This window comes from Cibotium barometz, chromosome 66, assembly GCF_041138505.1.
Source record: "Cibotium barometz isolate CiBa-2024 chromosome 66, ASM4113850v1, whole genome shotgun sequence".
NCBI classification, from domain to species: domain Eukaryota; kingdom Viridiplantae; phylum Streptophyta; class Polypodiopsida; order Cyatheales; family Cibotiaceae; genus Cibotium; species Cibotium barometz.
The window spans coordinates 9,541,268-9,567,209 of record NC_141111.1 but is presented as its reverse complement, the minus strand read 5'-3'; the positions used below and the strand labels follow the sequence as shown (position 1 = coordinate 9,567,209).

At 41.5% G+C, this 25,942-nt stretch overlaps 1 protein-coding gene across 2 annotated transcripts; it reads right to left on the bottom strand.

The window, feature by feature from the left end:
- Positions 1–12,646: 12,646 nt before the first annotated feature.
- On the bottom strand, positions 12,647–17,365 carry LOC147602748 (pentatricopeptide repeat-containing protein At3g09040, mitochondrial-like). Of its 2 annotated transcripts, XM_086797760.1 has the most exons (3): positions 17,185–17,357; positions 16,667–16,817; positions 12,647–16,577 (listed from the first exon to the last, which is right to left on the bottom strand). In XM_086797760.1, exon 3 carries the CDS (start codon positions 15,663–15,665, stop codon positions 13,347–13,349), a length of 2,319 nt encoding a protein of 772 aa, XP_086653886.1. In that variant the 5' UTR covers positions 15,666–16,577; positions 16,667–16,817; positions 17,185–17,357; the 3' UTR covers positions 12,647–13,346. The 2 variants fall into 2 exon arrangements, with proteins under 2 accessions (XP_086653886.1, XP_086653887.1); XM_086797761.1 differs by having other exon boundaries at positions 12,647–16,817; positions 17,185–17,365.
- Positions 17,366–25,942: the final 8,577 nt, after the last annotated feature.

Here is a 25,942-nt window from a genome sequence, read left to right as displayed (position 1 = left end):
CTTTCGTGTCTGAATCCTTGGATTCTTCCTTTCCAGCATGATATAAAATCCTTTGTTGATGATCCTCTTTTCTTTCTCTTTTGTGATAGCTGTTTGTGACAGCTGTAGAAAAATCCAACTCCCCTTCGAAACCGTCAGAGGATTCCATGCGTTTTGTGTATCTAGCGTGTTATGAATCATAATAGATTGTATTTGTGAAGATGGCCTCCTAGGGCACGTCAACATTTCAATCGGAGGGTTGTTTGCTGGTGACAAGAGAGCAAAAATTTGAGAAATCACAGTGAGATGGTATGTTGTCACACGAGGAGAGCGTGAGAAATTGGGTATGTTCCCAAATGTATGCAATGGGCAGGAAAGGCAAATTTATTGCTTCAAACTTTAATGTTGACAGTATCTGACAACATAAGGGAGGAAAAAGAAGAGAGAGAATGTCATTTTCCCTCTTTTTTTGGAGCAACAAATTCGATCTTTTTCAAAAAATTTAAACTTTTTTGAAGAATTTCTATGTTACGTAGCCTTCACGCTTATTGGTTGGGCACCTATTTTTCCTTTCTCTAAAAGGCCTAGTAATGAGTCCCATTTTCCCCTAATGTGAATGCTATATTGATTTCTGCTCAACAAAATTTCTTTTGGTGTACTAAGCTAACTTGGTAGGAGGTTTTGGTGGTCAAGAGTAATATTCCGTTAAGTTGTCATATTACACAATACACGTAACTTTTAGTTTCTCCCTAATTTAATTTTCATAATTTTTATCCAAATTTCAGGTATGGCTAATCAATCTTCTTCGATCTGACCACTCCTATTGGCTCTTAGAAACACTTTGGGGCCACACATTCATAACTTGGTGGAAAAGCTCATCGATTATGAGCCTCCTCCCATAAATTTTCTTGATAGATGGGGATCCTTCATGCTCATGGAGTTGTTTGGGACTCAGCAACAAAACTGGTGGATGTTGACATCACTTCCTTGACTCGAAATTCCTACCCAAATGTCTTATTTAGACTTCAAATTTTGTTTTTCTTCAACATGGTCACACTTCAATGCTAAATTTACACCCTTAATTTTTAAAAATAATAAATTAATTAGGACAATTTCAAAATTAATTTTGGGGCCACACATTCATAACTTGGTGGAAAAGCTCATCGATTATGAGCCTCCTCCCATAAATTTTCTTGACGGATGGGGATCCTTCATGCTTTGGGTTTGTGGAATTGTTTGGGACCCGGCAACAAAACTGGTGGACGTTGACGTCACTTCCTTGACTCAAAATTCCTACCCAGATGTCTTATCTAGACTTCAAATTTTGTTTTTCTTCAACATGGTCACACTTCAATGCTAAATTTACACCCTTAATTTTGAAAAATAATAAATTAATTAGGACAGTTTCTCTTCAAAACGGGAGGATTGTTACAAAGATCAAATTCTTTACACAATTAAGGGTAATTGCTCTTCAAAACGAGGACTATTTACGGGTATGAAGTTTATTATATTTTGATGCTCAATATTTTAGAAAGAATATATGCTCAAGTAATATATGTGTAGGAACCAACCCCTAAGTCGAATGTGCAAGCAAATTATTTAAAGCTTTCACAAGGTGCAAGTGGTAAATATGTGCACAAGGAGCACTTTAGTTTGATTTATTTATTTAAAGGTGAACAAGGTGCAAATAGTGAGTGTGTTTTCATGTTGGGATTAATTATTGAGGTGTAACAATTAATTGGAACAACTAATATATCTACGTTTGTGAGATAGTTGATGATGAGCCGTGTGACTATGTCGCACGTGGAGGATCCTATTTTGTGTCCACTCGAATTATTATTTTGTATAATTATTTTATGGTAGTGCACCATGATTTTGATGTATAGATTTTATATGTACGGGCATGGACATTTAAATAGTATGTGCATGTTAATAAAGTCTATGGTAGAAGGCACATCGGTGTGAATAGGATAAGTGCCTTGCCAATTTTGTAAAAGGAAAGCCCAATCTTATATGTGCACTCTATTATTGGCTCAAAGGGCTAAATTTTGGAATATAATTAAAATACCCGTGTCATGGAGGGAGCCTCAGCATGGGGGGGAAGATTGAACCTAATCTTGTGTCGTATGCTTATGGTTTTTCTATCTCTCTTATTTGTATACTTGTTTTAATTATCTTTCATATGCTATGTTAATTAGGTTAAAAGGTATTTGTTAGATTAAATTATATTAGTTTGTATTTGGAGACAAGATCCATTTCAATTTCCCAAGCACATGCAATAATGATCATAAAAAAGCAATTGTGTGGGTCACAAATGTGGGCATTTTGTATTGGTATCATTTAGTTTACATATGTATACGAGATTATGTCTCTTTGGGAAAAAAGATGTGTGTTGCTTGGTGGTTCTCTTACCTCCTTAGGCTTTAATGTCTCCAGTATAGTAGACTTAGCTCCTCTACTATTACGTTGTTTACATGATTCTCAAGCTCCTTAAGGTTAACTTCTCTAGTATGGAAAGGTTAGCTCATCGATAGTCACAAGCTCACAAGCTCTTGAGTCACAATGACTCAAAACCTAAGATGGCACACAACCAAAGATGGAGACATGGTATTGTCTTAATGGGGTAGTTTCAACATGTTACCCTTAAATTTTATGGACATTATAATAAGCATCTAGTGTAACTAGCCTAGATAAGAGCAGATAATCATGCATATTTGAGTCACATACTCCCTTATAAAACCCCCCCAAAAATCATCAATTAACCAACCTCTTAGAAAGTTTGATTGAGGGTTTATATGTTTTAACCTTTGATGAAGTTTAATTGATAGTTTAATTGATCATCCATTAACCTCTCATGAAGTTTACTTGATCACCCATTAGCCTCTCATGAAGTTTAACTGATCACCCACTAACCTCTCATGAAGTTTAATTGATCACCCACTAACCTCTCATGAAGTTTAATTGAGAGTTTATATGTTTTAATCATGAGACATAATCTCTCATCAACTCATTAACCCTCTCATGAAGTTTAACTGAAACCCATTAACCTCTCGTGAAGTTTAATTGAGAGGTTATATGTTTTAATCATGAGACATAATCTTCCATTGACTCATTTATTGTTGCTACTTGTGCTACTTGACTCCACTTGTTACCACTTCGTGCAAAACTAGGCACAAATACTTTTTCAAGATGATTAAAATTGATTTCATCTTTAGTCTTTAGAGTTATGTACCATTGATAGGGAAAATAATAAGTAATCCATAGGTCACAAGTCTCACAGGATGACTCAATTTTTTTTAAAAGTCTCATAGGAAGACTAAAAAATTTCTCAAACTTGGGACATGATCTTCATCACCCCCATAAACTTTAAATAAGTTTAGCACTGTGATACAACTTCATCCTTAGTGGATTGGGTATTTGTAACTCCCTCCCTTCCTCCACCTTGATCTTAGGTTTATGTAGTCATGTAACCTAGCATTATTTAGGGACTATACAAATTCTATATCCCTCTTCTTAGCCTTAGCTTCTCTCAAATCCAAGCTTTGTGTTTTTTTTTTATTGAAGCAATTACATTAATTGTTGAGCCTCCTCTAATTTCATCATCTACCTCCAATACTTCTATTGTAGGAAAAAATTATTCACCACTCCTAATAAGAGGATTATAACATTTCTCCTAATCCTAGGAGTTATTTGAAGTTTGTCAAAGGTAATTATTTATCCTTATTATTTTCAAAGGAGGTTGAGACCCTACCCACCTACAACTTCCAAGATCCTACTACTGTCAGCAATTGAGCCTCTTGATCATTATCAAATCAAAACTATTTGGCATAATTCCGAAATTCCACTTGACCTTGTCAAAGAGGATGCAATCCTCTCATCAACTTTCTTCAAAATTCTTAATTCTTAAAGCATCCTCCATGGTTTCCTTGCTACTTGTTTCAAAAGATTATAGTCTTCCCAAAGCAAAAACATAGTCAATTGAGTGCTAGCCAAGTGGCTTGATCTTACACTCTAGGGTCTTGGACCGTTATAAGCACTATCATCTAGATTGAGATCATCACAAGTCACTCTTATTGATCTAAAATACATATAACTTTCTCCTAGCGAGCAAAATCACATTCAAAGCACACAAGATCAAGTTCCAAAGTCTAGACACACAAGATCAAGTTCACAAGTCTAGACACACAAGTCTAGACATTTCTCTTTTGGCGTCTAGAATGATTTCACAAATGTGAGAATTTTATTTTAAAATATATATAGGGACTAATTCTTACTATGTGAAAATACAGATTTTCATGAGCATGAGAATTTTTTTCTAAAAAGTGCAAGGTCTAATTCTCTCACTACGTGAGAATATAGAGACATCTCAATATTCTTATGCAAATTCATGTTTTCTCACAATGGGGGGAAATTTTTTGGCGAGCATTTTCTAGCTCCAAAATGGCGAGTGCTCTCTCTACCCTCACTCTGTAAGATTCCTTCCTCTAGCTTTTGAGGATGAAAAGATGTAAGAACCTCCCCTTCAATCTCTTGTAATCATCCCCCCCCTTCAGATGGAAAAAAGATCTTGTTTTTCCTTGTTTTTGGTCTAGAGAGAGATAATACAATTTTGAGATATTTTTGGATACAAAGTTACCCTTTAACTTTAAGATGAATTCCCCTAAAACAGAAGTTTAAAAAGAGTTTTCCAATGTGCATTAGAAATTAATTGAATATGTGCACTCTGGACACCTTAGCCTAGGGGTACCTATTTTCAAAAAATTATGGATTAAGGTCCAAAGAGTGTCCTAATAGCCTATAGGATTAATCCAAGTGTTTGAATAAGAAAAATGCAAGAATAAAAGAAAATCTCCCAAAAATGAGTAAATTCTCACATAAGATGAAGAGTTGACTAGTATTAGAACTTAATAGTATAAAAATGTGAATTTTGACACCTCAGGAGGGTGAGTGGAGCTCATGAAGGAGGCACCTAGAATCTCCATCATTACCCCAATTTTAAATTTAAAAAAATGAGATTTTTTATCTCTCCTCTCTCCTCTTTCAAACTAGATCAAAAAAAGTGGGCCTAACTAGTCCAAAACTTGTCCAAATTGGATCAAACTGAAGCTGAAAGCCTCTAGATCCCAGTTGGACTTGGTTGGTGGCCTCCCTCACCTATAAATAGACCCCTATTCCTTTGTATTTTCATCTTAGTGTATTTACATGCTAGTGTAATTTTTAATTTAGTGTATTTCATTTATCCCTCTTCCTTGCCTCTTCATTGTGAAGCTTTGGTGCTTCACTAAACCTCTTCTTCTCTTGAAGATTACCCTCTTCCCTTGGTGGCCAAGCCTCTTCCTTGAGCGCTACACAACTTTTGCAAGGTAAATAATCAAGCAAACCAAGGGTAAGCCTAAACAATGATGTTTACTCTCTTTTTTGATGTTAATCTTCTTCCTAACCTCCCTCATGCTTGGGAAGCATTTTATTTTATGGGTTTCCTCTTAAAACCATGCCTTTCTTTATTTATGATTTGGTTAGATGAATTAATGTTTATGTTTATGCATAAACTAATTTTTATATTAAAAGTGTAATTTTGAGCATTCTCAATTCATAGAAAATGTGGGGAAGCTATGGCAAAATTTTATCATTAGAAAATGAAGGTTAATGCATAATAAATTTTATACTAAAAGTGGAGTTTTAAGCATTATTCATTTTCTAGAAAAATAAAGAAGGTTATTCACAAATTTTCTAGATTCATTCAATTTAAGAGAATTATGGAAATGATTATGAATATAATTCATTTAGATAAAAATGAATTAGTATGTGTGCATAAATGTTTTATGCTGAAAGAGGAATTATGGGTATAATTGATTTTGTAAATTCCATGAGGTCGTCTGCATAAATATTTTATTCAAAAAGAAGAATACTGAGTATATTTTATGAGGTAAGAATGTGAAAATATTCATAGGAATGCAAGTTACGATAGTTGAAGTAAGTCACGATAGTTGAAGTTGCGATAGTTGAAGTAAGTCATGGGATAATCCTTGTTCTATGGAAAAGAATCAACGGGATGTGCCTCTTTTGGTGGGGGAAAAAGTGTTGGTCTCTATGAACCATGAACCAAGTGCAAGTTCCTCCTTTGATCCGGCCATGTGTCCTGCGGGTTTGGTCGGAATACAAAGGAGAGTTAAGGCTCTTGACTACGTTAGAAGATTTTCCTGGAGGAATCGCCTATGCTTTTCTGGGCGAGGAAAGTTTTTTTTCGAGTTTGGTTTTGGAAGAACCGAGGGATTAGTCTCTTGTCCGCACATTCGTGGGGCGAGGCCCCGAGTGGGAAGCTCTGCCCTACGCGTGAGGTTGCTAATTCCGCTGCTAGCTCTCCAGGGTTCGATGCGAAGAGAGAGCAGGGATCTCACACACTTCCTCACTCTCGCACTCTCTCCCTAGGACCCTATTTTATTCTCTCTCTCAATCTCACTCTTACATCCATGCTCTCGCTCTCTCTTTAAACCCCCTGTCTTATTTTCTATCTCTTTACACCCTTATGCTGACTTCTTATCTCTTGATGCAACTCAAAATTACTATACAAGGTACAAGATACACCCCTCCCCTCTCTCTCTCCATGCATGAAACAATTACAATAGATTATGTCATGCAAATTACAATTGATGATTCAAAATATCAATTTAAACCCTCAATATAAAACCTACAATTACAAGTTAGACTATCCATCGTGGGTGTGACTACTGTGCAGAGGCTTCCTCACTCACACGAGGCACTTCGGTGCTTTTGGATCCTTCTGGTTGAGAGATATCCACCACACGAGGCACTTCGGTGCTTTTGGATCCTTCTGGTTGAGAGATATCCACTCACACGAGGCACTTCGGTGCTTTTGGATCCTTCTGGTTGAGAGATATCCACCACATCATGTTGTGTATGAGCCTTCTTGGAACAAGTTTTAGGAGCCATCTTCTACCCTCATGTAAAGGCTAATTTGAAGGCACAACACATACAACAACACTTGTTAGGCTCTTAAAAGACAAAACACCATGATGATCAAAAAAATAAATATGGAGAAGGAGAGAGAGAGAGAGAGAGAGAGAGAGAGAGAGAGAGAGAGAGAGAGAGAGAACCTGGCAAGGGGGAGGATTTGGAAAGGAGGCTACAATGGAATGAAGTAGTTTGTAGTGGGTTTGCTCTATATTTATAAAGAATAATAAGGATTAATAAAAATTAATAATGATTAAAAACCCTAATTTAAAAGTAATAAGGATTAATAAAAATTATTTATGATTAAAAACCTAAATCATCTAACTCACTTGCGGGGTTCTCACGTACAAGCTCTTTGACGAAGCTAGCCTCGAATACTTCACGAAAGCCAAGATCAAATGGTGGATGCGCTGCCTCACGAGAACTAATATCCCCTCGGTTCGTGTCGTCCTTGGCATACTTGGGGTAGGCCAAAGGAGTCTCGTCATCCTTACTTGAGGATCCATTGATAGGAGAAGTTGTGGTGACGGAGAGTTGCAACTTAGATCACATGGGGTGATCTCCGCTAGTGAGCCTTTAGATGCATTTTAGCACATGGTTCGGAGAGCCACATAGGCAATTCTGGCTTTGTGTGTGAGAGTAGCATCAAAGAAGAAGGTCTTGCTAATAAGATGGGTCCAAGAGTTAGGAGAAGTAGGATGGGACAAATGAAGAAGTTCTAGAGAGGACTTTACCACTTGCTAGTGGAAAGGACTGCGAGATAGTGGTCTAGAAGAGGCACATTGTGTTACCTAACACTTGTGCATATGATGGGGTCTTCTTGGATGAGATAAAAAAGATCATGGGTGGAGAAATTTACCCAAACAAGAGGATAAGTGCACATATGCATGGTGTGGTGCACACCCTAAAGACCTAGGGAGAGATGGATTTCACCTAGGTAGGGGGAACTTACAAGCCAAACAAGAGGATAAGTGCACATATGCATGGTGTGGTGCACACCCTAAAGACCTAGGGAGAGATGGATTTCACCTAGGTAGGGGGAACTTACAAGCCAAATGCTTCTTTAGAAGACAAGTCTCTCTAAGCCAATAGTGACCACCTAGAGTTGAAGAAAATCAAGTACATGGGATTAGCTACCCCATGGAATTGAGATATCTAACTAGAGGTGTTGTCTTATGGGGGAAGCACTGAAGTTACCGAGATGGCATTGTGATAGCCACTAGTATACGAGTGTGCTAATCACGTAGCTTAGTAGCACTATGGAGAGGCTTGGGAGCCTAGGGTGTTGACATTCTCTTTGGGATGATTGCCCGAAGGCTCAGCAAGTTTGGCAACAGATTCTCCGCATCTTCACTATGAATAAGGCCTCTTCCCGTACTATTACTTGGGGCACTATCGCTTGGGCCACTAAGGCTGAGGTTGTCATGGCTTATGAGGAGGAAGGTGGGGGACTAGCCCTTGAGGTCTCTCACCTTCACATCTCGATAGTGCCAATCCCAGCCCCACTGGTCGACTTCCTCCAGAGCAACCACATGGCTAGTCGTTTTCTCCCACAACCTGACAAGGCTGGTCGACTCTGTTCTAGGGCTGTTTTGGGATAGTTTTGCAAGCTCTACTGGGGCTGATTTGAGGCTTAGTTTTGGGGCTATTTTGACACAGAGTTCGGGGCTGTTTTTGGCTCTGTTCCGGGCTGATTTATGGACTGTTTATGAGCTGATTCATGGGACTGTTTTGAGACAGTTTTGAGATGGCTTTTGGTGCTATGTTTGTATCTTGGCACTGGATAGATATATGAGCAAGAGATTTGCTGATGCTTTGTGGAAAATCTGGTGTTGTATGCACATGCACCTTGGTTTATTGTAAAAGCTTCTGCCTAATAAAGAAGTTCCTACGGGGGCCGGCCATTCCGGCTCAGTGCGGTGTTTTGTATTGTTTAAGGTTCTTCCATTGTGTTTCCATGCTCTGTCTGGTATTTGCAGTGTTGGTCTATTATTGTTCCGGGTTTCCCCTCCTTGTGACAGTGGTATCAGAGCAAAGGCTTTCTTGGAAGCAAGACGCTTTCTTCCAACAACGAGAAAGAGAAAAGATCAGAAGTGGGGACTACCTGACAAACAATTTTGCTATTGTGCTTGTGGAAGTAGCAATAGATAGCTTTGGACTAAGGATTTATGGATTCACAGATTTTATCCTCGGAATATGGAGTTGGCTTTATGTGCCCATGTTCAGCACTTTCTCCATATGGATTATTGTGGATTATAAATCAAGTTTATGAGCAAACGACATGGAGCTATCTTTCAAGATGATGCTGAGGGGATATTTCTTTTGGCTTCATGACGAACGTGGCAACGAAAAGCTAAGTATACTTTGAGTTTTTCAAAGCTGCTACTTTTTAAAATTTGTTGAAAGAGTTTTATAGACACTTAACCCTTGTATGCCCGTACAAGAAGAATTGTGTGTTGTTTGCCTTGAACTATTTCAGGTAAACAATATTTATGGTTGAAAAGCCTCGTTTATATGGTTTTTCTTACGGATATGTTCAAGGACTATGGACAAAGTTTCTAGCATATCTTTGCTCGAGGACTTGTACATATATGATGGTTCGACGCATCTGTATGGTTATTACTGGCTCAGTGATTCGTGGGCTTTATAAACAGCTCTTTGGCTCCTTTTACTTGGATGGAGTATGTTTTTGGCTCCTTTTATTTGGGATGTAGTGGACTTATGGAACTCATGGTTATCTCATGGATTGAGGATTTTTCTATGGATTCCTATTGGCGGCCGAAATGCCTGTAACACTATCTGTCATCACTAACATGTTTATAGAGAACCAGGATATTTATGCATGTGACTCATTCGCATCTTATGTTCCACACTTGAGCCCACGTCTCCTTCCATGTCTGTGATCAGAATACCACCACGGAGTGTACGTGGTAGAGTGAACTTGAGCCCACCTCTCCTCTAAGGTATGTGGTCGAAGTACCAAAACGGAGTGCATGTGGTAGAGTGACTTCAGCCCACCTCTCGTCTAAAGTGTATGTTCTGAGTACCGACATGGAGTGCATGTGGTAGAGTGGACATGACGCCTTGTTGGCTGGGGACTTATGACTACGCAAAGGGTCATGTGATCTAACATCTCGTTTTGGTAGGGGACTGTGTCTGCGCCAAATGTGGATGGATTCATTCATGGAAGGGTGGTAACCCTGGTGAGTGAATTCTGTGAACTCATGGAAGGGTGGTAACCGTGGTGAGTGTCGCATTTACTCATGGAAGGGTAGTTTCCCTGGTAAGTGAAGCCTTGTGGAAGGGGAAACCCTGGCGAGCATCTATGGTTTCATGGAAGGGTTGTTGCCCTAGTGAACCTTCTGGACATGTGAAGCATGTTTGGCTTGGGCATGCGTATGGAACATAGGAGTGGTGCTCTTATGCAATCCAATGGCATGGCAAGATGTTTTGTGGCTATGTATTTTGCTTACTTTTCTTTTGCAGGTACTTAAAGCTACTTATGGATTTATGGATATTTTGGACACATTTGGCTCATGTGCCTATGTCTGATTAATATCAGAGTTGTTGACTTAGGATATGGATAAAGATTTTTTCTTGATACGGTTGGCTCTTGTGCCCGTGTCTGACTTCGGATCGTGGATCTGGATTTATGGCTTTAATGCCGGAATTATGAAATATCATGGATTGGCAGTGCATCTGCGCTATACTTGAAGGATATCTCAGTGGTATCAGGTCTATACAGTTGCGGACAACTGCTTTATAAGATGGAGGGGATGTCAGCATTTGGTGCCTTCATTAGTCTTGACCACTGTTTCACACACTGAGCGGAACCAAGGTGTGAACGGGGATTTTCCATAGAAGAAAGTTGGATCATTAATTAGCAAAGTTTGGCATGAAAGATGGCTATGCAGCATGAGCACCATGGGATTTTTATCAATAAAGTGACTTATAATATTTATAAGTCATTGTGTTCACACGTCATTGATGAAGGGATGGACATATTATTATTTTGGGCATGTATATGCGGACAAAAGAAGGAGGCGCCTACAGCAAACTTGGGCATCAAGCCAAGAAAAGCATAAAGTTGATATTTTGGGCAAGTTCGCCTAAAAAAGGAAAAGTGTTGCAAATACAGCTGCTCAACTCTATTAAAGCAAGGTAGAGGGTTGTTCTCAGCACGTTGACTTCCTCCATAGCTCCTACATGGCTGGTCGACTTGCTCCTACAAGGCAAGTCGACTTCCTCCATAGCTCCTACATGGCTGGTCCACTTCTTCCAAAGCAGCAACATGGCTGGTCGCTTTCTCCCAGAGCCTCATAGGGCTGGTCGACCTCTTCTGGGGCTGTTTTGGATAAATTTGGGGAAATTTTGCGAGCTCTATTGGGGCTGATTTGAGGCTCAGTTTTGGGACTGTTTTGACGCAGAGTTTGGGGCTATTTTTGGCTCCGTTCCGGACTGATTTATGGACTATTTGTGAGATGATTCATGGGACTATTTTGAGATAGTTTGCAAATGGCTTTTGGTGCTGTGTTTGTATCTTGGCATTGGATAAATATCTGAGCAAGAGATTTGCTGATGCTTTGTGGAAAATCCGGTGTTGCATGCACCTGCACCTTGCTTTATTGTAAAAGCTTTTGACTAAATAAAGTTGTTCCTAGGGGGGGGGGCGGTCGTTCCGGCTCAGTGTGGTGTAATTGTATTGTTTAAGGTTCTTCCACTGTGTTTCCATGCTCTGTCTGGTATTTGAAGTGTTGTTCTATTATTGTTCCGGGTTTCCCCTCCTTGTGACACCCGAGATCCTAGTTCCTCGCTTTCCGATGTGCCAGACTTGTGCCTGGAAGTGCCAATGTTGTACATGTTCCATGACCGGGAGATTTGCTCATAACAAAGTGCACATGCACACATGTTTGCATGCTTGAAATTATTTTCGTGTGAACTGTTTCATGTGACTACCTGCTATGAATGTCTAGTTCACAAGCCTAGGATGCCGTCATCTACCTATCAACCGTGTGAATGCCTTGTATTATGATGTGTTTTGTGGCATGTGAACAGGTGGTAAGGGCACTCTAAACCTTTATTTTAATCTATTGAAATGCACCCTATTTAAGCACCCTTGTGGCCATGGGGTGTGGGATGGGCACCCAATAAGTGGGAGGTGACCTCCCACTTGAAAGAAGAGTGGGTGTGGGCACTCTGCTAAGCATGCACGATTCATTTCTCCCTCTCTACAAGCTTCATCGTCATCTTTCCTGCACACAAGCGCTCTATCATTTTTGTTCATAGGAGGCTACACTCATCCATCTGCAAAACCAAGCACATATCATGATCCTCATCAGAAGGGCGCCCTACTACACCTCTCCACACCTGTTTTCCATCAGGGAGCCCAAGCCACCTGCAGCCTTCCCCCTAATCTCACGGCTCCCCAACCCTGCCTGATCCTGAGGATTAGTGTTAGGTACATAACAAGGACTTCCCAAAAGAAGGAAAAGGGGAGGGGAGGGAGAGGGTGCCAAGAGACGCTAAGGGGCACAAGCAGGAGAGACTGAATGGGGGGAAAGGGGGGTAGCAAGAGGGAGAAAAAGAGACGCATGAAGGGACATTAGTGTTTGAGATGTAAAAAATAGGAGCAGGGTGGTGGAAGCAACTCTAAGACAAACAACCTTGAAGTTACATGGATAACAAACTCCATCTTTTGCTTGTATTCAATAACCAGTCTACTTTCAATAAATCCAATCAACAAGATAATTTTCCTTCCACATTATCAATAGCACACAGGTGATACCTTTACTCTGTCAATGAATCCAGAGTCTGCTTAGAGACTGTCCCAAGTCTCTTTAAATGTAAGAATCAGATTTTCCCAAATATGGATGTCTATTACCATGGAAGTGGAAGTGCCCTTACCCACACCAAGGCATTTTACCTTCTGAAAAAGCTCCCATGCTGCATCTCCTTCAGTGATGGAAGACTAGACGGGGGAAGGCCAATGTGATGGGAGAATTCCTATCATGCCTCCAACAGGGAAGTCGTGCCCTTCTCTTTGATCCTGACACAGAAAATAGCTAGTGTTTGGACCAGTACATCTAACCCCTTGCTCCCCAGGTCATGCAGGAAGGGTAATCTAAACTGAATAACACTGCTCTGTAGCTTCAAAAGCACCCTCCAACACACATGTGGATGAGGCTCTTGGAGCCCATGTCTAATAGTGGTTGATTATCATGCACCAATAACCATAGGAAACAAGACAACTTTCAAGGGGGTCTGTTGAAAGCACATAGCAACCACCTCCATCAGCATAGGCTATTGATCCAACTCTTCATGAACTCCTTGTATTCATGGCGTTCATCAGCATTTAACATATGCACCTGATGATTAACAACAATGTACCTGCATCCTCACTCCTTTTCTATACCTATTTCCTGCATCAGTTTCCTCACTCTGCTTCTGTCCTCCCACCTGCCAGTGGCAGCATATAAACTTGATACCAGCAGAAAAGCTGCTGAGTTTTCTGGTTCAAATGCCATTATCTGCTCTGCTGCATGTGAGGCCAACTCCATGTTACCATATGTCCTGCAAGCACCGAGCAAGGCCATCCAAACCACAGAAGTAGGTTCAACAGGCATTTTCCTGATAAATTTGGCTGCTTCATCTAAAAGACCTGCACGGCCAAAGACGTCAACCATGCAAGCATAATGCTCTGCTGTTGGTACAATGCCATGTGCTTGGTACATAGAGTCAAAATAGTTTTGAGCTTCCTCCACTAAGCCTGTATGGCTGCATGCAGTGAGAATGCCAACAATAGTGATATTATTGAATTTCACACCTTGTCTCTGCATATCTTCAGCAAAGCGTAAAACCTGCTTACCATGACCGTGTTGGGCATAGCCTGAGATGAGTGCATTCCATGAGACAACATCCCGTTCCGACATTTTGTGGAAGGCTTTGAGTGCTTCAATAACACTTCCACATTTACAATACATGTCAACAAGGGCATTTCCAATGAAGATGTTTGGCTTCCTATCACCAAACAGAAGGCAGCCATGGATGCGTTTCCCTTGCTCCAGGTCTGCTAGGCTGGCACAAGCATTGAGAATATTAACATAGGTGATCTCATCTGGCTGCACACCCTCCCCTTCCATTTGTTGAAGAAGCTCCAAGGCCTTGTGGCCATGCCCTTGCTCAGCACATCCTCCTACCATGGCATTCCACGAGACTATATTCCGCTCTGGCATGGTGTCAAATACTTTCCTGGCATCTTCCAAGCTTCCACATGTAGCATACACATCAACCAGGGTACTTCCAACATACAAATCTGACTCGCATCCACTCTCTACACAAAAGCCATTGATATGCTTGCAGTGTTCTAGATCTGCCTGGTTATTGCATGCCTTAAGTATGTTCAAGAAAGTAACTTCATCTGGTTCTAAACCATCTTGCTCCATTTGCCTGAAAAGCTTGAAAGCCTCCTTACTATTGTGGGAATAGCCTGATATCACTGCATTCCACACAACAACATTCCGTCTTGGCATTCTGTCAAAGACATTCCTTGCATCCTCAATACTGCTGCATTTTGCATACATGTCAACAAGCGTGCTCAGCAACAAGATGTTTCCACTGTCTCCACTCTCAACAAGGCATGCATGGATTTTCTTTCCCATATCCAGTGCACCTAGGCTTATGCACGCCTTGAGACTGCTCACAAAAGTGGCCCGATCTGGCTTCACACCTTCCCATTTTAAGAGCTGCAATAAATCCAAAGCCTTCTTGTTTTGCCCATGCAAAATAAATGCGCCAATCATTGTATTCCAAGAGATCAAATCTCGTTCTGGCATGTACTTAAACACTCGATGTGCATCCTGTAAACTTCCACACTTGGCATACATGGTGATGAGACTGTTGGCAACATATACCCCTGTCTGGACCCCACTTCTGATAATGTGGCCATGAACATGCTTGCCCCAATGCAGGGCTTCGGCATCCACACAAGCCCTCAGAATAATCACGAGAGTGTAATCGTCTGGTTTCAGTCCTTCTGCATTCATTTGTGCGAAGAGGTTGAAAACCTCATCATATTGCCCGTGCTGAGCAAATCCCGAAATCATGACATTCCACGAAACAACAGTGCGCATAAGCATCCTCTTGAAGGTCTGGCATGCATCTGCGAGGCTCCCACACTTAGCATACATGTCAATTAGAGTATTCGCCGTAAATTCATTCAATTCCACCCCACTTTCAACCATCTGTGCATGCACCTGGCTGGCCTTACCAAGGAATCCAAGGGCAGCACATGCCTTAAAGGTGTTCAAATAAGTGATCTCATTAGGCCTCACCCCATCCCCTTTCATTTTCCAAAAAAAAAGAACAGCCTCCTCAAAAAGTCCATGCTGACAGTACCCGGCAATCATAGCATTCCATGTAATGACATTCCATCCTGGTAGTACAGCAAATGTTTCACGAGCATCATCCATACTGCCACACTTGATATACATGTTCACAAGGGTGCTCCCAACCAACACATCTGCCTCAAAACTCGTCTTGATGATGTGGGCATGAACCTTTCTCCCATCTTCAAGAGACTTCATGTTTATGCACCCCTCCAACAGATATTTATAGGTATCAGAGGAAGCTTGAATGCTGTGTTCATCCATACGTGCCAATACGTGGAGTGCCTCTCTTATGCACCCTTCCTTGCATGGTGTCCTCATGTCCACCATGCCATTACCACTGCCTTCTCCCAATCAAATGTAAGTCTAGTGCAGCCACCCAATTTGCAACACTAGATCACATACACAGCAACCTTGCAGGCATGTTTAAGTGGACTTGACTGGTTAACAAGACAGATCAAAATGGACTCTTCTAAGGGTAAGAGATTGAATGCATTTACAAAAATTCCAAAGCCTACTCAGATGCAAAAGTATCACTTTCAAAAAAATAAAAATTATTATGAAAGAACCCAAGAACCACATGATCACCGACAGTGCTTTTTCCCCAGTATAAAATGCTTTCAGAAAAAAAAATACAAAAATGGGACCATTAACGCCAGATTACAGCAAGGGATCCTCCACACCTTCGTCACTTGCCTGAAAGAGAGAAGTTACTCGAGGGAGGAGACAGCTACAGCCATAGTGATGCTGGTAAAGACCCTCTCAGCCTTAACATGGAAGGCCCAGTATGCAGGACGTTGAAAATGGCTTTTCTGCAATTGTCCTTCAAGGGTATGTATCAGAGCAATCAAGACGGCACTTGCCATCTCAGCTGAAGGTGTCCGAGCAACCCTAAAGAGACTCTGTTAGCTGATACTCCAGATATGCCATGCTGCCAAACAGCAAACTGCAAGTTGTTCTCATTGTGAGTCCAAGGATTGGGGAGTCCGAATCCTCTTATGTGCCTGCTCCATGTTGATGAACAAATGACAAGATGCAGCTATACTGTCTCCATTAATTTAGCTATGGAAATTCACGTGATGAAGTGGTAGTGCCTGTATACAAGTGCAACAATAAAATGTGCTAATTAAAGAATGAATGATTTTCCCTGAATTTTGGCAAAACCAATACCCTTGATCCCATTGAACATGAGCCGGAAGCAGCCCTCCTGAATCCAAAGCCTCTACCATCTGGGCTCTTCCTCTGCATACGAAAACCCACACTGGGTTGGATTCAGATCCAAGGAAGAGGAGGAGGCCTCACTGACTGCCTGATGCCATTCAGTGTCCTACCTTAGAAGGAATAACCCAGGTTATGCCTCGGATTCCATGTTTGGCCAGGCTTTTGGAATGCCAGTAAGTGCAAGGTTGGCCCTGGTTATGCTCCACAATGGAGATGAAGGTTAATTTCATCTCGCTTGACTCTGTGATCTTGCAGGACACTCTGGATACACCACAAAATAAAAAAAGAGGAAGTTTTGAAATTAAGAAAACCTGGACACAAGAAGTGCAAGCATGTGGAATAGAAAGGACTGCCATGAGATGAGGCAAAATGTCCAATGAGAAATTGATAAATCAACATCTTTGAAAAATAAATTGAATCCAATAGGTGGGCAATGCTCTCTCTCTCTCTCTCTCTCTCTCTCTCTACACACACACACACACACACACACACACACACCCATATCCTCAGGTTAAGCTCGAAACACCTAGAAAGACACTGCAAAACCCAATTAGGACGTGATTAAGACCCCTAACTCTGAAACTTGCGCGATTGATTTTCTTACAAACATTAGGGTAAAAGAGCATACCGTTAGGTTATGTTGACAGTTCAACTGTCGTCTCGGGAGCTCACTCTGCATGTGAATGATATGAAAATCCCTTCAATATATCGGTTCAATTTACACACAAAGGTCTGGCCGGGCGGTTGCATATGTTTTACCCTATACCCATCCATCCCCAGATGTGAACATGTGAAATGCTTACCTTGGGTGAACATATTTACCTTGAAAACCGATAAATGAATTGATGCTTTAGCCAAAGTGGTAACTCCATTGGCCTCTGGGGCACTAGTCTAGTATAACAATAATAATTCAACTCTCGTATAACAATAATAATTCAACTCTCGGAGTGGGCTAGTTCGCATTGATTAGACTACACCAACCCATCCAAACCAAGAGAGCCGGTTGGTTGGTCATCCATGTCCTGGTGTGTTCACCAAATCGTGTGTATGGGAGTGAACTTAGGGATTTGGTAATCGTCTTTTAGCCTTAGCTACCTATGTTGTTTTAGAAACAAATAACTTTTTGGCCTTACAAAGCAACAACTCCAGAGGTATCTACATATATAGGTCCACCCACCATGAAAGGAAGCCCAAGCGAAGGGGGGGTACAAAGACATATTAGGGGTAGAACGTGAAAATCAATAAATAAAATGATGATCCACAAGAAGTTGTAGGGAAAACGTTAGCTCACAAAAACAATAGGTGCAACATGACTAAGAAGAGCTCCATGTGGGTTGATGTAGTGCTCGAAGAATGAGATGATTAAGTGGTTGGAAAGAGGAGAAAACATGGGTCTTAATCAAAGTATAATCACTAAGATTATCGCATGCTTCTCCTTCTCTACCTTATCCATTATGTTGAGTGAGAATATGTGTATCCAATCATTGATTGGATATGAGTCATTAGCATTCCTTGATAAGGTTATTTGAGAGATGCTAACTGCTAACAAAGTTGTGCTAATCAAGCATGCATTTAAGATTAACACTAAGCATCACACTTAACAAGATCAAAAGCTTTAAAATGTGCAAGAGACAAGTTATCCACAAAGGACCACTTAGTATTACTCACCAAGAGTGATTATAAAATCTAGAGCTCTCACATATGTACCACACATACTGTGAGCCTCCCAAATAAATAGGCCCATCAAAGAAACGTGCCTAGAACCAGATCCATTTGCCTTGCCCACCTGGCCATGTGCCGTCCACAAACTAGAGGTGCCATGAATGCCTAGGTTGGCATACTTAACCATGGTAGCGCATAGTAACCATAGTTATGTGAACCTTAGACCTTAGCCTATAATTTGTGAACCTCAGACCTTAGCTAATAATTTGTTGTAATCTACCACAAAGGATTTATATGTGACCATATACAACAAATGTATGTAGATCACAATTTTAACACCCTCTGTTTATCTACATACAAACCAACATGGTGTGTAGATTAGAGTGTACTCACCCATACAAAAGAAATTGTCCACTAGCTATAAACCACAAAGGTACAATGAGCCATGGGCTTTGAATTAACACATTGTTACTAAAGTAAATGGTCAACTAAGTTTATTGCATGCTTTGAAGGAGAGTTCTCCTAGTTGTTATACTTGCCCTTGTCTTCCTCATCCTTTTTTTTGCTGATAAAACGCCCTTTGTTCTCATAATAATAACAAGAACTTGGGGTCTTGTTCATCTTCTTATAGTCACCAATAACTTGAGTTGGTGGTGCTACTAAAGTCGAGGACTTGGATCTCTCCACCAGCGTTATCTCTTGTAAAATGAGGGAAGAGGCTACAGACACGATAGTTAGGTTGGGTTGATTGGATAATATTGATATACATTGTTCAAATGATGAAGGCATGCTACATAAGAGAACAAACATTGTTTCCTCCTCTATGATGACCCAGGCCTACTCCACTAAGCTGATCCATTAAGCATCTTACCTCATTTTAATGTGAGAAGCTATTAAGGTCTTCTCTAAAGCTTCTTCCTTAAGAAGAGCCTTGTTGTTGTGCATTAGTTTGTCCAAAGATGGCTTTGAGCCTAGCCCAAGCCTTATTTGAATTGGGAGATAAACTTACTTGATGTATTTGATTGTCACTTAGTCCACTGATAATGTAGGAAAGTTCTTTGGAATCATTTGTTTCCCACTTACTCACCAAATCTAAAGTATAATTTCTCTCATATGGCCTCACCTTTCGGGATTCGTATGCTATAGGGTGTTCCTCCTGCATTAGGATCCCACCAACAGCGAATCCACTAGCATTAGTGATAACTTCAAAAGTCTTGCCAAGCGTTGGTAGCTTCAAAACAAGATTTTATGCCAATGTAACTTTTAACTTATTAAAGGCACTTTGGCACATGGGGGTCCATCGAAATAGAGTATCTTTCTTAAGAAGTCCAATTAAGGGAGAAGCAATCTTGGCATATCAGTGGATAAAAATCCAATACGATCCTAGTAAAATCCCCTAACTTTCTTTACCATCTTTGGCTCTGGCCAGTCAATAACAACTTGCACCTTTGTTAAGTCAGCTGAAATTCCATCCTTTGACACTATGAATCGTGAATATTTAATACAATTAGTAAATCGTGTTGGAGAAAACAAATAACCATCCATGTTGGTGGGGGTGAGCCAGGGTCCTCGGCTTTGGTCATAATTTTGTCCCACATGGGATTCTTTTGATGTAACCTTTTGGTGCCTATATAAAGGCCGATTTTCTAATGAAGAAGTAGTCTTTTTGCATATGCTCACTTTTTGTATGTAACTCTCTCTCTCTCTCTCTCTCTCTCTCTCTCTCTCTCTCTCTCTCTCTCTCTCTCGTGCTAATCACATCATCATTAGTGTTAATCATCTTATTAATCATGTTGCTTAATCTTCACTTTAATCCACAAGTTATTTTCTACAACCCTAATTTTAACATGGTATCAAAGCCATGTTTACTGACCTCATTAGCCTTTGCTTAATATCATTAGCCCATAATCTCATCTCTTTTCCCTCTTTGGAAAAATGCAGCTTTTAGTGTTTTGATAATATCTCCCTCCAAACTCGACCAGCTTTCAGTAGTTTGATGATATCTACCCCCATACTTAACTAAATCCAAAACTTCTTGGACTAAAATGAAGCTCTTTCATAGCTCTATCCACACCTAAAAGGGCTTGGCCCAATTGTAACTGCACATGAAACAACTTGCAGCCATATTGCATCAGTTGTAGGAAACAACCTGGAAAATTGCTAGCATAAAAATGCAACATAAAAGCATAGACATTAGCATCTTCTTAACGAATTGGAAAAGACCCTCTCAAAGGTGATTAATTGGTGTTACAAGCTTCTCATGTATTAAATCTAGAAGCATTTCATTAACCAGCTGAGGAGAATCAATATTTTCTTCAATGTCTAGCGATTGTCATTAACTCGATGATTATCACTAATTACCTTGAGGTTTTTGGTGTTTCAAGCTTCAAATCATAAGTCTCGGTGTAAGCTTTGGGAGAGGCTCACTAAGATGAACATATATTGTCATGCTTCCGTAAGGGAGTACGAGACGCTAGGATAATGCATGACTATTTGCTCTTGAAAAACCAACCACATTAGATGCATGTTGTGAATTGGCCATAAGAATTTGAGGATAACATGCTAGAATTTCCCTAGCTCGAAGAAAACAAGACTCCATCTTCAACTACGCCATCCCAAGTGTCAAGTCATTCTAACTCAAAAACTAGGGATAGGCAAGTAAAAATTATGACTATCGATGAACTAACAACGATAATTCTTGAAAAGGTAAAAAATATGACTATCGATGAACTAACATTGGTAATTATTGAAAAGGTTAAGTTAAAAAAGGTAAGGGAACCTTCCAACAATGCACACCTTTATCCAAGAAGGGAGTTAGTGCTTAATATGTAGATAGAATCATACAAGTAGTGAATGCCTACATTTATTACAACCCAGACCATTGCTCTATTGTGCACATTGTAGATGCCTTGGAAATTATGAGACATCCATATGTAGATATTGTGCTTTTTAGTTACTAGCACAAGTGCTGGTAGCTAGACTAACCATAGCTTTAATAACACCACCAAGCCCCCAAAATGGTAATACAAGATCTACACCTATGTGCCAAGACAAGGATACACATGAGGAATTTATAGGGTACCCGACATACCCTTACCACCACCTGTCCTGCCACCACCATAACCACCTCCACCAAATATTATTACCCCGATCATCAAGTTTTGGTCGAAGAAATATTGGAAGAAAAAGAATATCCACTAGAGTCTGAACTTAACCAATGACTATTATGAGGAGTTGTAGGAAATTGTGCCTGATTTCTATGTTATGCAAGGAGCAATGCTAGTGCCCATGTTTCAAACCTATGTCCAGTGCCTATGTTTCAAACTTTTGTCTACTGGAAGGGGAGAGACATGAACACTTAATCATGACTATTATGAGGAGCCATAGGATATTGTGCTTGATTTCTATGTTATGAAAGAAGGAGCAACACCGGTGCCCATGTTTCAAACCTTTGTCCAGTGGACGAGGAGAGACATGAACACAATAACTTGGAGGCCCCCAATACAATGCTTTCATTGTCAAGGATCTCATAGGGTAGTAGAGCGTCCACATAAGCTAGGTGCCCCTACTCAATAGCAAGCTCCGCAAACACAATAGCTCAGAGGCCCCCAATACAATGTTTTCATTGTCAAGGATCTCATAGGGTATCATAGGTCCCATACAAGCTGGATTACCCTACTTATCACCAAGCTTTGCAAACAAGTAGTAAAAAAACTCCAGCATTTATATGTACAAAGTGTGAAGTGGACCACCTAACCAAGGGTTGTTCATATAAAAAAAGAGGGGAAGCGACAACTTCTACCAATCCTTCAACAAGCCTCTTCTTGATTAGTGCTCAAACAATAGCACCATTAAATGTGCTAACATGTGCCCAAACGTACCAGATTGGTGTATGGTTGGTAGTGATGAACTTCTTGTGCCAACCAGACTCTTATGATGTCATACTTGGTAGACCTTTCATGAGGGAGGCCAGATTGGTTTATGATTGGGACTTAGATCAAATCTATTTACAAAAGGATGCCCAAGCTCTAAAGGTTGATTTACAGTCTTAGAAGACTCACCCTATGGAGGGTAACCTCTTTGGAAATAATCATGTCACCATGGATCACACTACAATCTTGGAAGGGTCACCGTATGGAGGGTAACTTGTTTGGAAATGAGTTTGTCACCATGGATAACACTACGTCAGTGTAAGTATGCAAACTAGAGATTTTATCAAACAAGGTGTATGTGCATCGCTCCCACCTCCAAAACTAGATGGATGCACATATTATCAATTCCCTAGTTAAGGAACTAAGTATATGGATTTGGATGCAATGACGCATAGAACCTTGAATTTCATCATGATGATGAGAGTTGGGACTGTTTACTGAAATAACAAAAATGAAGTTACAACAAACGCTGACATCAAAGCATCACCAAGGGGGAAGCACATAAGAAGATGGTTAAGGCAAAAGCACTACAGGCTACATGTAACAACATGTCACGGAGCCAGAGGATAGATGTGCAGTGGCTAAGATATGTCGAGGATATAAAAGTGCACGAAGAATTCTTGGAGAACTAGGGTGAAGAGCTAGAAAAGATTACTACCTTTGGTAAGGCATGAAAGGAACCCTAGGCCCCAGATAAAGTTGAACCATAGTTCTCTAAATTAGAAACACGTAAGACAAACAAAGCCTTAGCCGAGGAAGAGCAAGAAGCCAAAAAGATATTAGCCCAAAAGGAGGCCAAGGAAGATGATTGTTAACCTAAACATACTACCTTGCACAAGAGAGGGAGAGAAGAAGAGAAGGAAACTTACATTATTAGTCCCAAATATAAGATTTGAGAAGGAATGGACGTTGCCAGCCGTGGCTACTTGCCCATGAGATCGAACGTAATGGGATGAGCAGTGGCGGGTGGGTGGCCTATGGTAGCCGTCGCGTTGTCGAGGGGGGTGCTCGTGCTTCCAACCGCGATGCTTGGCATCGAGGTAGGGTCACAAGACGTGGAAGTCCATTGCGATCAATGACTTTGGTGATGGGAGCGTCGCTTGGAGTTGTCGATCGAGCAGGATTTGTATAGCTTGCTCAAACTCCGTGCGATCGAGTGGATCGTGCCAATTGAGGGGGTTGAGAGCGGAGGGTTAATCTCCTCTTGTTCTCATGGTGGCGGCAATGGGATTTCTCCTTCTTCCAAGGGTGGGGGTGTTATGGCTCACCCTAACCCTCCTTGAAACACATCCAATCAGAGATTACCTGGTGAACCACAACTGTCATGAGGATCTTTCCAATGGCCGAGCTCGTAACCCTTGAGGTCTCCAAGCTTTACAACTCCTTGAGAAGCAATTCCATCATGCCTCCCACGAGCGTTGTCAACCACCACATTGCACTACGGGTACTCATCCCTCCTCTCACCTCACTTCACTCATACACACTCACTAGTATGCATTAGGGAGAGATATTAGCAAGAGGATTACCAAGAGCAAGACTCAATTACGCAATGGGAGAGTGTGTTGTATTATGAGAGAATATCACTTATATACATGGCCATAAGTGTTGTATTATGAGAGAATATCACTATATACATGGCCATAAGTGTTCACACTCACTTAAACTATGGCCGACCGGGTACTTTAGGCTCATAAGAGGCCTAATACTATTACAATGACTACTCTCATAATATATCCATGAAGTACATCACTTAGGACTTCATCCTTGCTTGCTACCACACGCTCTTGAAGAAGTGAGAATCGCCATAAATACTTTGTCACACCATTACGGGCACCCGTCCAAGTTGTAGCTTTGGACACCATTGCTTCATATCTTGAATGTATGACCCTTTGGTATATCTATCGTGACTCCTTAATATAAGATAATAGCGGTAGATCTTGTTAACCCTAGAATTGGGTTAACAGGGGGGAGGGGATTTTGGGTGTGGCGGTTGTGAAGGGGGTGGAGGGGTAGTTGATGTCAAGGGCGATGGTGGTGAGGCTTGTAGTAAGTAATGGGGGAGGCTGGCCAATGTTGAGTGGTGATGGCTTTGGGCAGGCTTTAGGCAGCAGGCCTAAGTTGAGGGTTAAAGTGGTAGGTGAGGGAGGAGTTAGTGAGGGAGGTGGAGTGTGGAGATGGGGGGGGGTAGAGGACTATGATGAGCAAAAGAGAGTTAGTGTTGTGGTCAAGTGGGGGTGGCTGTGTGCTTGTGCTTGTGCTGGGGTTAGAGGAGCTGGGAGGAGGAGGAGGTTGATGTGGGGGAGATGAGGGTGGTGGTTGTTGAGGGGGTTGGGTACATGGGGCTTATCCTTCGCTGTTGTCATTGTCGTTGTCATCCTCATCTAAGGAGGAGTAGTTGGGGCCTTTGGAGTGGAAGAATGGCTTGGCCTCCGCGGCTTCTTTGGGGGTGAACTCCATGGGGAATGCTACATGTGAGTCGTCAAACTGCATGATGTCGGTGGCCTGTATAACCTCCATCTATAGATGGCATTACTGGTAGAGTATGAGGAGGCCTGTTGCTTCTGCTAATGAGTACGGTGGGAGCTCATCGCGTGCTGGGGGGATCTGTAGGTAGCGTGGATAATCTCTCAGCCTATGTGGTGGAGGTAGCGAAGGGCGTCGGTTGTTTGATGGGAGGGGTAGGAGTAGGGGCATAGCCCATCTGGGATGAAGAGGTCTATGGTGTTGATTTGGTCAATGGGCTGCCCAAAGCGGAGGAGATGGGACCAGTTGATTAGGTTAGCTTGGAGGGATGGGTGGGGAACTCGAAGAAGATGGTGGGGGTGGTGAATGAAATCTGGCCTTGCAAGAAGAAGGATGCCAGGAGGGCGATGCTATGAAGTGGAATTTTGGTTAGGATATAGGAGTAGGTGGCTTGGGAGAGGGGTTCGTTGAGGAATATATCATGTTGGAGCAAATTAAGGCAGACGGTTCCGAAATGGAACTCAAGGAATTGGTATGGCGAGGAGAGGGAGCTCTGTTGGCGGTGTCCAGCAGCACGTCCACCTTTTTTTCGATCATGCTGGATACAGGGCCCGGATGGTGTGGGTGGGGGTTGGTGGGCCGCTCGTGCTTCAATGGCTTCTAGCTGTGCTATTTTGTGATGGAGAGCCTCCTTAGCGACCTCGTGGTAGTGCTGGAAATCGAGGGGGGTTTAGGTGAGGGCTTCTACAGATGTTGATGCTCTTTGTTGGAAGTCATGTGCTACGGCCTGGGTGAGGGAGAGTTCATTGAGGGCCCGTTGCTCTGCCTCCTATGCTACCTGTAGTAGTAGCTGGCTTTGGAGTTCGAAAAAAGGGAGGATAGGGTGTTTGCCAGTATTTGCTCTTTTTCATTGGAGATGGATATTGTTGAGGGTGGCAGCATAGAGATCCTCTACGTTTTGCCTTTCACATGCCTTCGCAACAAGTAACATCTGTTGCTACGCCACTGTTTGCAATCTCCTATTGCCGATAGATGCAATCCATCATCTAAGTGATAAGTTTGCGGGCCATGTGGGAGAAGCCCTTGGCGAAGTCTGGCACTTTCCCATGTGATGTACGGACGCTCTCAGGATAGGCTTCACATGATCTAAAACTTCTAGTGCATGCCCAGCAGAGGGTTACCACAATATTCTTGTGTGAAGAGGTAGGAGAAGAGGGGCCAATGTCTGAGTGATGAGGAGGGTATGGAGAGGAGCCCACGGGTGGTGGGCTCCTACCTCTTCACACAATATTCTTGTGTGAAGAGGTAGGAGAAGAGGGGCCAATGTCT